The 14,049-nt window shown below is 42.2% G+C and overlaps 1 protein-coding gene across 1 annotated transcript in view; it reads left to right on the top strand.

Annotated features, from left to right (window-relative positions):
• Window positions 1-12,059, top strand: part of SLC25A33 (solute carrier family 25 member 33) — a 35,390-nt gene extending 23,331 nt beyond the window's left edge. Inside the window, exons 3-7 of the mRNA XM_072819743.1 lie at window positions 1,720-1,797; window positions 4,475-4,575; window positions 6,293-6,359; window positions 9,702-9,982; window positions 11,580-12,059. Coding sequence (XP_072675844.1) covers window positions 1,720-1,797; window positions 4,475-4,575; window positions 6,293-6,359; window positions 9,702-9,982; window positions 11,580-11,782 — 730 coding nt within the window. The 3' untranslated portion in view covers window positions 11,783-12,059. The remainder of the gene's footprint in view (window positions 1-1,719; window positions 1,798-4,474; window positions 4,576-6,292; window positions 6,360-9,701; window positions 9,983-11,579) is intronic.
• The last annotated feature ends 1,990 nt before the right edge of the window (window positions 12,060-14,049 follow it).

Here is a 14,049-nt window from a genome sequence, read left to right as displayed (position 1 = left end):
TGGAGGTACTAATTACTGAGTGCAGAAAAATCTGCAGTAAGAAAAGATTAGAGGGGACCTCCGTGTAACAATGTAAATTCTCTTGGATACCATGAAAATTGAGCCAGTTGAGCCACTGAAAAGAATAAATTTAACCAACTTGAAGAATCATGTTGGAGCAGGAAAATGCCTCTAAAGAATGTTCTATACAATCCTTTCCTTAGTCCTTTTCAATCAGAAAATAACACTTTTTTAAAGCACCTTGGCAGGAGTGTGGAAAAATTGGAACGCTTGTGCCTTGTTGGTAGGAATGTAAAATGATAAACAGCTGCTATAGTAGATAGCATGGCAGATTCTCAAAAAATTAAACAGAAATTACCATATGATCCAGCAGTTCCACTTCTGGGTACGTACCCCTAAGAGTTTAAACTAGGGACCTGTGGGATGCCTGGGTGGCTTAGCGGTTGAGCGTCTGCCTTTGGCTCAGGGCATGATCCCGGGATCAAGTCCCACATCAGGCTCCTTGCAAGGAGCCTGCTTGTCCCTCTGCCTAGGTCTCTGCCTCTCTCTCTCTCTCTCTCTCTCTCTCTCTCTCTTTCTCTCTCTCTCATACATACATACATACACACATAAAAATTTTTTTAAAAAATTACAAAAAAATGAACTAGAGACCTGAACAGATATCTGGACACTCATGTTCACAGCAGCATTATTCACAGTAGCTAAAAGTGAAAGCAACTTGAGTGTCCATTGACAGATAAATGGATAAACAACATGTGGCCCATATACAATAGAGTATTATTCAGCCTTAAAAAGGGAAATTCTGACACATTCTGCAACATAGATCAACACTAATGACACTGTGCTGGGTGAAATAAGCCAGCCACCAAAGGACAGATACTGAACAATTCCACTCATTTGAGATCCCTAAAGTAGTCCAGTTCATAGAGACAGCACAATGGTGGTTGCCAAGGGCTGGTGGGGGAGGGTAATGGGGAGTTAGTATTTAATAGGTAGGAGTCCAGTTTAAGGAGATGAATAAGTTTTGGAGATGGATGGTGATGGTTGCTCAACATGTGGAAATACTACCACTGAACTGTACACTTGAAAATGGTAAATTTCATCTTATATATATGTTACTATGATTAAAAAAAAAAAAAAAGAAAAAGAAAAAGCAGTATTCTCTTTAAGCTTGAGATACTATGCTTTGTCTTTAAATAAGATTCATCCAGCCCATGAAAATCATTAGGTTTTTCTATTCTGTAGATCCCTGATTGGGGCCTTTTATAATAAGTAAAGATCTGGAAGATTGGATTATTAGAGATAAGGAATAAATCCAAAAGGAATACAATCCAAAGAAATCTCAGAACCTGTTTCTCAGTGAATTTTGTTATTATGACGATATGATTCCCTGTATCAGATGTTTTGCCAGGCGCTCATCCTACCATATTAGGAGTTCAGCATGTAGTACAAACCCTGATCATCTTGGTCCCATGTGAACTAGGGAAAAGGCTTCTTGAAAACATGTCAAATTGATGCTTCTGAAGCATGCTTTTTCTCTGTATCATAAAAGGAGTATTTTTCAGTCTTCTAATGCTGTATTGTAGGACAATCAGGTAAGAGTCTGGGCTCTTGTAAACATTCTGTTCTGTATTCACGGAGCTAATGTGAAAGCTGAGGCCTCATTGTTTTGCATAGGCCCTGCCTAAAGGATTTTAAAGATCTTCTCTTATTATTCAGGTCAATCTTGGAGAAGGAGGGACCAAAGTCACTTTTTAGAGGCTTGGGTCCAAATTTGGTTGGAGTTGCGCCATCAAGGTAAGCATTAAACTTTCAGTTGGCTCACTATGTATAGTATATAATACTGACTCCTCTCTTACTGAAAAGCAGTACTACTAGATGGCCAGTTTCTTTTTTCTGTATGGAATACATCTGACATACAGAATAGTGACAACTGCTAGTATGTCTTTCGGTGTATGTATGAGAGATTCTAGTTATTTTATTCATAAGTGAAAATTCACTCTCTCATCACCTATAATCTTCTCTAAAGAAGTATCTGCTAGGGCAGCCCGGGTGGCTCAGTGGTTTAGTGCCACCTTCGGTCCAGGGCCTGATCCTGGAGACCTGGGATCGAGTCCCCACGTCAGGCTCCCTGCATGGAGCCTGCTTCTCCCTCTGCCTGTATCTCTGCCTCTCTTTCTCTCTGTGTCTCTCATGAATAAATAAATAAAATCTTAAAAAAAAAAAAAAAAGTATCTGCTACTTCAAGTATGGTATGTGGCCAGCAGTATTGGTGTCACCCAGGGCTTGTTAGAACTACACACTCTCGGACTGTACCCCAGAATCCGCATTCTAGCAAGATTCCCAGGTAATTCGTATGCACTTAGAAGCTGAGATCCGAAGAAATTTAAAGGCTTCCAGGCTTTACTTTATTTAAAACATCCTTATTCTGTTATGAGGCTTAAATCTCTTTAAAGCCTGTGTTTGATAAAAGTGAACAGGTGAAGTGTGTGTGTAACATATCTCTGAAAAGTAGATAACTACTTGTAGAAATTGCCTCCTGGGAGGGGAGCTGGGTGACAGGGGTAAGATACTCATATTATTTGATGTAATACTCAGACTTTAAAGAGAATGAACCTTTTTTTTTTTTTTTAAGATTTTATTTATTCATGAGAGACACAGAGAGAAAGAGAGGCAGAGACATAGGCAGAGGGAGAAGCAGGCTCCATGCAGGGAGCCCTACGAGGGACTCAGTCCCAGGTCTCCAGGATCAGGCCCTGAGCTGAAGGTGGTGCTAAACCACTGAGCCACCCGGGCTACCCGAGAATTAATCTTTATAACAAAAATAAAAATGTTCTATATAAGGTGAAGACTAAAAGCTTCCTAGGATTCTTGCAGATCTTTGCTCCAATTTATAATACAAATCAGGGATCCCTGGGTGGCGCAGCGGTTTGGCGCCTGCCTTTGGCCCAGGGCGCGATCCTGGAGACCCGGGATCGAGTCCCACGTCAGGCTCCCGGTGCATGGAGCCTGCTTCTTCCTCTGCCTGTGTCTCTGCCTGTCTCTCTCACTGTGTGCCTATAATTAATTAATTAATTAATAAATAAATAAATAAATAAATAAATAAAATAAAAAAAAATAGAAACACTAGTCTGTGAGATTATATGGCGTATACATTATTAATAGATGGTGGATATGTCCACACTGCATATGTCCACAACTCAATAAAGAAAATGAGTTGTATCTCCTTGTGGACAGTGCTAATTTGGTAACACCTGTTAATCTGATGTAGCTTCCTGGCTGCCACACCCATTTAGAACAGTTGGGACCTAGGAAAAAAAACAATACTGTTGGGATCCCTGGGTGGCGCAGCGGTTTAGCGCCTGCCTTTGGCCCAGGGTGCGATCCTGGAGACCAGGGATCGAATCCCACATCGGGCTCCCGGTGCACGGAGCCTGCTTCTCCCTCTGCCTATGTCTCTGCCTCTCTCTCTCTCTCTCTCTGTGTGACTATCATAAATAATAAATTAAAAATTAAAAAAAAAACAATACTGTTACATAACACAATAATGATAAGTATTCCAGGGCCTAAGTTGAAGAATCAACTATGATTCTATGAAGAATGATTCTATGATTGATGCATTGGCCAGTGAAAATGAAGAGACATTTTCCCTGACATTGCTGGTGAAAGAGCAGAGGAAAATACCAACCAGCCACTATTCCCCAGGCCCAGTAAGAAAGAAGTCAGAGGAGAGAAAGCAGACAGAGAAGACCTGACCAGAGAGGCAGCAGGGAGGCCAAACTCCACCTCTAGGAGTTACGGGGTTGGGGGGAGGCGGGGGGCGTATTCAGTAGCGGAAGCTCTGTATGAAAACTTATATATGGGCAGCCTGGGTGGCTCAGTGGTTTAGCGCCCGCCTTCAGCCCCGGGCCTGATCCTGGAGACCCGGGATCGAGTCCCACGTTGGGCTCCCTGCATGGAGCCTGCTTCTCCCTCTGCCTGTGTCTTTGCCTCTCTCTTTCCCTGTGTCTCTCATGAATAAATAAATAAAATATTTAATTAAAAAAAAAAAAGAAAAAGAAAACTTATATGTGATGGCTGTTCCCTATGTGACCCTGAGTCATCAAAAAAAAAAAAGTCAAATATAATTTGCATACTCATTGTTATGTGAGGCAGGATGAGTGTGGTATATTTTAGAAGTATTACGAATTTTAAAAGTATAGATTTTGGTTGCTTAAGGAATTGACATATATCCAGAATGAAGAATATAAATGGATTTTGTATATTACCAAAATCTCCTCTTCCCCAGTTATTTTAGATACTTCTACCATCACTGAAATACTCTCTGGAGGGATAAGCAGCAGCTTGTGGTTTATAAGGTCAAGCTTTTGGTTACCTGTTAACCTTCTTATACTTTACTACATTTTTAGAAGTTGCGGAGGGATGTATATAATGCCATGCCAATGTCTGTAGCGTTCTCTCTTTCTTCAAACAGGGCTGTGTACTTTGCGTGTTACTCCAAAGCCAAAGAGCAGTTCAATGGCATTTTTGTGCCTAACAGTAATATTGTGCATATTTTCTCAGCTGGCTCTGCAGGTATGTTACCCTAAGTGAGTGGAGATAAGTTTCTCAGTTTTCTAAAGCATGTGTTGTGCCAAACAGCTTTTTCCAGGAACCAGAAATTAGCTCTCTGCATCTTTTGCCTCTAAAGTCATTTTTCTAATGCTTTATGTTAGAACTAATAAAACACAAATGTTCAAGAATAGATTATAACTCGGTTCCGTTTTCTTTGACAACTAAAATTTTATTCTTCCTCAAAATTTCATCTGTGCTCGTGCATACTCTTGATTAGTATTACATCTTTTTTAAAGGAATATTAATGGGTTTCCATATCCTTCTGTTGCATTAAAGTTATTTTAAAAATTTGAGGTTTTTTTATGTGACTCCCCATTGTGTCCAGCATATCCCATGCACAGTTGGCATTTCTGTCCACAGCTAGGTTCTGTGATGAGGGCACGGGGCTGTGGAGACCTTTTAGAAGGGCTAGTACCAGATCAAGGAGTATCTGCTCCCTTTTGAGGGAATCCTTTCTCTTTACTATAGAAAATTCATAACAAAAAAAAAATTCATAACAGGATTTGTTCCCCTGGAAATAGTTGACAAAGAACCATGGACTTGTAGATTGAAGAGAGAAGGCTGTCTCTTTGGGTACCACTTTATGTCTTATGTAAATGGAAGCGTCTCCTAAAGAACTTAAATCGGTATGCTATGAAGCATTTCTGCCTCCTGCCAGCCTGTAAGGTGTGTATGCACCATGCACCAGTTTTATCTGCCTCTGTCACTCAAAATAAGAGTTCTACTAACGCATCTGAGCAGTTCCAAGTCATAATTACTGGCCCTCAAATAGAAGATAGCATATGCAAAGCTGCTTCATGCAAGAAAGGCATTTCTATCGAACACGGAACTCCAAGGAGGAAATGTGGAGTGACCGAATGAATGGGTCAGCTCTCCCAAGGGTGGTCGCGAGTGAGCCATAAGCTCTGAGCTGCTCGTCAGTTTTGTGACTTTTACAAAATTAACTAAAAAGAACCATTGGCAAATAAAGCAGACCTGGAGGGAGTTCTCTAAACCACCGTCTTGGTTCCTAATTAATCTGCCTAGGATTGTGGAGGGATCGAGGTGTTCAGAGCTCACTGTCAGGCTGATGCCATGATGCTGCTCTTTCTGGCTGATCTGGAACAATGAGCAATATAAAGATGGGAAAGGCTTTAGAAATGGTTCCTGTAAGCAAATCAGCCTTTAAAACTTCAATTTCCTGAAATGATTAATGAGATACTAAAATGTGTATGTTCAAATTCAGGTAAATGGAGATTTAGTGGCTTCTGTTTTAATTTTTTTTTTTTTTTGGCTTCTGTTTTAGATTTAATATAAGGTAACCTTTTGGATTAGATCACTAACTTTTTAAAACAAATTATTTCTAGACCTGAAGCTTATAAATTGAGTTTTAGAATAGTTTCCATATTTATCATAGAAATTACATTTCCAGAAATATCAACAGCACCACCTACAGGTTGGAAAGACTAGACAGGGCTCTAGAAAATTGAGAGGTTTCTTTTAGGTCCAACATCTCAATGGATGTTACATTTTAAGAGAGTGTAACTTCCATCTGCAGTCTGGAAATGTAACTTCTTCCTACTGTCCAGTTTTACTTTTAAGCCATTTAAATCCTGATCTCAAAGTTTATCATATGAAATAGCTTTAATAAGCATGGATTGTGTTCAATGGTGACATTTGCTGTTTGTTTTTCTTTCAGCTTTTGTCACAAATACCTTAATGAATCCTATATGGATGGTTAAAACTCGGATGCAGCTAGAACGGAAGTAAGTCATTAATTGTTCCTCCTTAATATTCGTGAGGATTTTCTCCTTCCTCCCAATTCCAGTTGTGAAGTAAGGTATACAGAGCCCTTAGCTATCCCAATCCTTGTTGTTTTCTGAATATAAGCTATATGTAGAAAGTCCTTTTGTTTTGAGATGTGTGCTGCGAGGCATTGTGGGGAAATGAGGGCCAGCAGAAGTAGCACCTCAGGGCGGGGATGGGTTGGAAATTTGCTCACTTGCCGCCCCTAACCTGCTGCTGACTTCTCTGAGGTAGTTGGCAGGTCTCTGCTCTTGGCCGACCTACCCCCACCCTCAATTAGAGCACTTTGGGCTCCTCCAGATGGCTTCTCTTCTAAGGGGGAAGATGCTAGTAAGGGTAGAATGGCAAAGGCCTTCAGGTGTACTAGATTTCTGCCCTAAAACTCTGGCCCATGATTCGTAGCATTTTCATGCTATGGATCCCTTTGGCAGTCTGGGGGCGCCTCTGCAGTTGCTTTTTAGAGTAATATTTTTGAAAGCAGTGGTAACCAATTGTTGAAGTACAATTATCATTTTTTAAATACAATATAGTAAGAGACTTCTTTAATATAGTAAATAGCAAGATCAAGCAGTGGCCCAGTAACTACCTTAATTTCAAAGAAGTGATGGTGATAAGGGACACTGTCATCAACTCTAAGAACCCTTGTGTAACTCTTGCCTGAAATATGTGTGGGCCCTGGAAGCTTTCAGCTAGTCCAGCCTAACTCTAAGCAACCTATAAAGAAAGGAGAGACAGAACAAGACTACCCTCTGGAAGTGTAGCTTGGGGTCTGCCTTGGTTTGTTTTTTCTAACGATCACGGAAACCTCTGAATTGGTCTCAGATTCCATGTTTTCTTCAATCCATTCTGCATGAAAGAACCCTCTAGAATACATCAGATCTCTTCATTTTGGATAGATCGCTTGCTCATAATCCTTCAATAAATCTTGCTTACTCTCATGGTCAGATCCTAACTTGTGGGCTTAACATTCAAGGTCCTTTGCAGTTTTTCTATAACTGTCAGGTGTTCTTAGGCTTCCATCTCCCTGAGTGTGCTGACCCTCACCAGGAGGGATTAAGAGTCCCACACCCCTCTTGTTGCCCAAGAGTGCCTGTTTGTTCCTCAGGATTCTGACCAGCACCCTCTCCTGGAAACCCCTGGTAATCATTTGCTGTGCCAGCTGTGCCCCACACTGTCCTAGTATCATTGCTGCTTAACAGCAGGTACATGGACAAATCAGCTAAGAACCTCTATATGCATGCTTTTATATCTATGTCCTGGGATCCCTGGGTGGCGCAGCGGTTTAGCGCCTGCCTTTGGCCCAGGGCGCGATTCTGGAGACCTGGGATCGAATCCCACATCGGGCTCCCGGTGCATGGAGCCTGCTTCTCCCTCTGCCTGTGTCTCTGCCCCCCCCCCCTCTGTGACTATCATTAATTAATTAATTAATTAATTGAAAAATTTATATCTATGTCCTAATGATTTGTGCTTAGGACATTTTATTTATTTTACGTAAGGTCTATTTATTTATTTTAGAGAAAGCGTGTCAGTGGAGGGAGGGGTAGGGGAGAGGAAGAGAGAGAATCTTCAGGTAGACTCCCCTCTCCACTGAGTGTGGACCTGAGATCATGACCTGGGCTGAAATGAAGAGTTGGCCACTTAACCAACTGAGCCGCCCAGCACCTCCATGCTCAGGATATTTTGAAGCTTTGTTTAACCAGTCCTGCAGCAATGAGTATTTGTTGCATGCTTGCTCTGCAGTAGTCACTGGGGAAACAGCAAGGACTAAGCCCTAGGCCCTGCCTTCCAGAAGCTCACGACTTTACAGGTAATAGAATTAGAGGCTGATGAGATAGGGGCCAGAAATGCTAAGGACCCCAGAGCGTCCCTCCCTAATGCTGTCCAGGCGGGGCAAGCACAGGGAGGGCTTCTGTTAGTGGTGATGTCCACCCTACCATCTGGAAAAAAATGAGGGAGGGGGCCCATGGCACTGCACATGCTTCCGGCCAAGAATGGAATATGCGGGAAGCATGCATTCCCCGGGGACGAAAGGAAGGGAAGCATGGTTGGAGTGTGCTCTGTGTATATGTGCTGGAGGAGGGGATATATAAAAAAAGCAAGGCTACAGAAATGCATGGGGGCGGGGCACCTCCTTTAAAGCCCCGGGAGGGTCTTGGAGTTCAGCTTTGGGCTCTAATTTGAGGGCCGTAGACAGCCATTAGAGCTGTGGTTCGGGGTGTGAGTGGGGACCACTCTGTAGCACAGCAGTGTGCTTGGATCTGTATTAGAAAGGTTGCTCCAGCCAGGAAGTGGAGAAACAGCCTTGGAAAGACACAGTGAAGAAGGCAGAGCCTGTTGTGACTGTTTGGAGCAAGGGGCTCACTGGGCCTCAGCCCCAAGGAAGGGCTCTTGGAATGTGGATATGCTGTCAGAAGGTTCTGTTTGCAATAGGCAGTTTAGGATACTACCCATCATGAGCTAGGAGCAGCTAGCCCAAGGCCAAATTGTGTAGTTTATTCCATGTTTATTTCATAAATTTAGAAATAATGGAATCAGAATACACCATTTGGGGGCACTTGGGTGGCTCAGTGGGTTAAGCCTCTGCTTGCAGCTCAGGTTTGTGGTTCCAGGGTCTTGGGATCGAGCCTCACATCAGACTCTGCTCATCGGGGAGCCTGCTTCTCCCTCTTCCTCTGCCTGCTGCTCCACCTACTTGTGTGTTCTCTCTCTCTCTCTCTCTCTATCAAATAAATAAATTTTTTTTTTAATACACCATTTGGAGACTAGAGTTAAGAAAGCTTACTAGTGTAACAAACCTTACTCAACTACCCAGGCAGGATGTTGGTGAGGTTTTTCCTTCGGCATTTTCTTAAAGCATATTTTTGCCATGATTGTAATTATACTCCTGCTTTCCACGCAAGCACTTCTGCATTGCTTACTGCCTTCACAACTATTTTAATCTAGTATGTGTATCCTAGTTTGCTTATCTGTTCCTATTTTTAGACATCTGGGTTGTTTTTATTATACTGCAGTTGTATTTTCCTCTGTGATGAACGTCTTCCTCCATCCGGCTCTTTCCAAAATTAGGTCAGAGGCTATGGACATGTTTTTTATGGCTCTTGGTACAGATGTACATACTGTTCTGTGGACTTATCAGGTGTCTCAGCTGGTGGGCCCAGGCTCAGCTGAACATAGGACAGGGAAGCCACATTTCACCCATGTGTAATTTCTCTTTATACTCAACACTCCTTTCTTTGCAGCCTGGTACAGGAGCCAGGCTCCAGAGTGTGCATTTTAACGGCTTTTCATTGATCTTTACACAGAGTAAGAGGCTCCAAGCAGATGAACACACTCCAGTGTGCTCGCTATGTTTACCAGACAGAAGGCATTCGTGGCTTCTACAGGGGATTAACAGCCTCGTATGCTGGAATTTCAGAAACTATCATCTGTTTTGCTATTTATGAAAGTTTGAAGAAGTATCTGAAAGAAGCTCCATTAGCCTCTTCTACAAATGGGACTGAGAAAAATTCCACAAATTTTTTTGGACTTATGGCAGCTGCTGCAATTTCTAAGGGATGTGCTTCCTGCATCGCTTATCCACATGGTATGTTTTGCTTTTTCTTCCAGAACAGTAAAACAGCTGTGAGGCTTGTGTCATTGTCCATAGAGCTAGACTTCTGCAGCTCACATGGAAATGCAAGTACCTGCAGGTACTAAGGTAATAGAATATGAGTGAAACTGGCTTCATCTGTCTGGTGTAGGTTATGTGAGCAGCAGGAATTCAGCTCTTCTCAGCTCCAGCTACTCGTGGCCAAAACATACTGTGCAAAATGTGGGCCCTGTGTTATAGAACTTCTGATGTTTTCAGAGAAGCCAAAAATCTGGATTTTATTTAAAATTCCTCGATTTAAAAAAATGGTGTGGGTGCCAACCAAAAACAAAACAAAACAACTCTCAACTTCCACTTTGAATGGAGTGCTGAGTGAGTCTACTTTGCTAAGTCTATTTTTTAAGGAATTAGAGACCTAATGTTCCACTGACCTACTTAAAAAAAGAATAGCTTAATTTATTGTACCATGAAAAACAGGTTTTGTTTTCAAAAGCCTGCTGCACGGTCAGCTATGACGAACATACATGGTCAATTCAAAAGCAGGTAATTGAGCCCCCGTCACATGGTGGAACACTCAGCGGCCCCCTAGGGCTCAGGGAGAAGAGATCGGGCTGCCTCCTGTAGGGTGGGGAGACAGAAGGATGTCCAGCAGTGACAGCTGTCGTGCTCGCGGGGGGGGGGGGGGGGGGGGGGGGTTGTGCCTGTGTCGACAGGGGCCAGGTGTGCAAAAGTTTAAAAATGCAGGAGGCAGGGGATCCCTGGGTGGCTCAGCGGTTTAGCATCCGCCTTCAGCCCAGGGCGTGATCCTGGAGTCCTGGAATCGAGTCCCATATCAGGCTCCCTGCATGGAGCCTGCTTCTCCCTCTGCCTGTGTCTCTGCCTCTCTCTCTCTCTCTCTGTGTCTCTCATGAATAAATAAAATAAAATCTTTAAAAAAAAAAAATGCAGGAGGGGCAGCCCCGGTGGCACAGCGGTTTAGCGCCGCCTGCAGTCCAGGGCGTGATCCTGGAGACCCTCGATCAAGTCCCACGTCGGGCTCTCTGCTTGGAGCCTGCTTCTCCCTCTGCCTGTGTCTCTGCCCCACCCCACCCCTCTCTCTCTCTGCATCTCTATGAATAAATAAATAAAAATCTTTAAAAAAAATGCAGGAGGCAGCTTTTGAGCTGGACAGAGTGGTGGAGAAGGGTTATTAGTAGGAGAGGAAGTTGGCAAGCATATGAAAAGAAAGTCTTGATGATTTGCTCTGCTTAATACAAATTACACCTTCAGTGAAATTATAGCGCTTAATTGGGAGTAGAAAACCACAAACTATCTTAAAATGGAGTCCAATTCAATGTAAGCTTTTACAATCCCTTAAAAGTTATTTTGTATCTACATGTAACATCCTTAATTGACCATTTCCCAGAATTAGAAAATATTCTAAAAAGATCGCAACTTTTCATTGTCCCAAAGTGACTATGCTGTCCAAATAGAGCTGAAATGGCAAATAGCCAGAGATGTACATTGACAGAGCTCTGTGCTTTGAATTCTCTCATTGTATTGCTTGGCGATGTGGTTCGTTGTAGCATAAAGTATGTGTTTCTCTCTGCAGAAGTCATAAGGACACGGCTCCGAGAGGAAGGCACCAAGTACAAGTCTTTTGTCCAGACTGCTCGGCTGGTCTTCCGGGAAGAAGGTTACCTTGCCTTTTATAGAGGACTCTTTGCCCAGCTCATCCGGCAGATACCAAATACTGCCATTGTGTTGTCTACCTATGAGTTAATTGTGTACCTATTAGAAGACCGTTCCCAGTAACAGGCCAGAAAATTGTGCTCTAGAAGAATAAAATTAAAAAACTATAGAGAAATTTTTTTTTTCCATTGATGTTTAGAACGTTTGAGACTGAAACAGGAAAGACCATAAAATATGTGGCTCATATCCCCTGTTGGACATTTCCTTTTGGATTCATGTTTTCTGGAAGGTTTAAATTCATTAACGTTAATAGTTAATTATAACTTTTGTTTTTTAACTTAAGAGGATTCAGGATTAAGCAGCAACTAAATTAAATCACACTACTTAATTTAAGTATAAATTTGGTTTGTGTCCTCTTTTATGTTCACTGTGCTATAAACTTACATCTTAAGTAATTTAGTGAAACATGACCCTAGAAATTCAGAGAAAACCTGCAAAATAAAAATACAACTTTTCTCATCTGACACTACGCTGCTGAACAAGTAAGATGTGTTGCATTCTGGTGGCACTGGGTGGACGGGGACAGGCTTCCCAGCCATTTTTCTGGTCTGTACATTTCCAAGTCTTGTGCAGATTGAGAATTTAAGGTTTCAGGGTGCTGAGTTAGAAAAAAATAAGTATAACTTTCTGACGCTAAATATTTTAAACTGTAAATGTTTTTCTAAAGTTATCCTTTATCCCCAGTTGGAACAAGAGGCATGAGTTTTAATGAGTTATTTACCAAGACTTACTCCTGGACCTATTTCCAGAAGTTAAGCCAGGTCAAACCCCAAGCACCTTGTACGTGTCAGTCGTGAATGTGGAATATGGCCCTTCCTGTCAGGTCTTTAACCCTGTTCTTGGATCCCTAGCACTGGAGGAGAGGACAGTGACACAAGGTTGATTGCCCACCTCTCGGTTCACTTTTATTTTTCTAGGAGATGTGTTTAAAAACAAAAACAAAAACCCTAGAAATGACAAATGACCAGAATTTTAACCACACCTCACCACTCCCCACTTTTAAAGGAAATTCAATAAAGGACAAAACGGTAATGCAGAAGGCAGGTCAGATGGACAACCTTCCCCAGCTCTTCCACTGGAATTTGCTTATTTGTCCATTGTGAGGTGAGTTTTCAGTCTGAATATCTAGAAAGATAATGGATTTGAAAACTGCTGCATTGTAGTTTCAGATTCAGTTGCAGATGCACTGGTGGGGACGAGAGTAGGATATTTTCAAATTGTATTTAAGTGGAGTTTAATTTTGTTCGCCTTTAGGCACAAAGGAGGTTTGTTGGTATGCTTGAGCTCACTGGTAGAATTTGCTACAACTGTCAACAGCCATATAGAAGTCCAAATAAATGACTTTAGTCAAACCTCAGTGCTCATAAAATACATAGCAGTCAAGAGATTTCTCTTCCAGGAGCTCAGTTTAATTGATAGCCATGTTTAACAACATCTTCGTATTTTAGTATTCATAACAACACCTGAAGTCTTCAAGGTTTGATCTAGTATGAAGATTAAAACTTAGGTTTCTTAAAATCCACTAACTGGGTATGAGAATTATTTGAAAATAATTGTCATTTCTACATTCTTGAATTAATAAATTTTTTTAAAGATTTTATTCATTTATTCATGAGAGACAGGAGGTGGGGGCAAAGAGAGAAGCAAGCAGGCTCCATGCAAGGAGCCCGACGCGGGAATCGATCCTGGGACTCCAGGATCATACCCTGGGCTGAAGGCAGGTGCCAAACCACTGAGCCACCCAGGGATCCCCCTTGAATTAATAAATTTGACACTGATCAAGGATCATTCAGTTCTCTGCTTGCTTCTCCTGCACCAGGACATTGAAATGAGAAAGGCAAGCACCAGGAGTAGAAAGAGAAGCAGGAAACTATAAAGGGGCTTGTCAGATTTGAAATGGAACTTGTCAGTGTTTGAGCTGTCCACGGAGAGATCTCACAATTTCTCTCTTGTGCACAAGCTCAGTCATCGGGATTTCATTATTTCTGAGTAGCCATGTATATATATGACTTGTAAAACTCTCATTGTTTACCCACTGGGTGCCAAACACTGTGTAAGATGTTCTGTATTTTCTCATGGAAATTATTTCTGACACAGCCTTGTGAGGCAGGTATTACCATCATCCACATTTTACAAATAAGAGAGGCTCAGAGGTTTAATGACTTGCTTGAGGCCTCAGAGATGGTAAGTTGTAAAATGGCCAGCAGTGGGTCTGCAGTGCTTGTTGGGTAGAGGGGGCATCTGAGCCTGTGTAATGGCCGCTCCCCGCGGGGGTCCAGCAAACCATTCCATTCACTCAGGGGGCACCAGCCCACATCACTACCACTGAT

Source organism: Canis lupus, chromosome 3 (genome assembly GCF_048164855.1).
Source record: "Canis lupus baileyi chromosome 3, mCanLup2.hap1, whole genome shotgun sequence".
Taxonomy (NCBI): domain Eukaryota; kingdom Metazoa; phylum Chordata; class Mammalia; order Carnivora; family Canidae; genus Canis; species Canis lupus.
The sequence above is the reverse complement of the archived record's forward strand: the minus strand, read 5'-3'. Positions and strand labels throughout refer to the sequence as shown.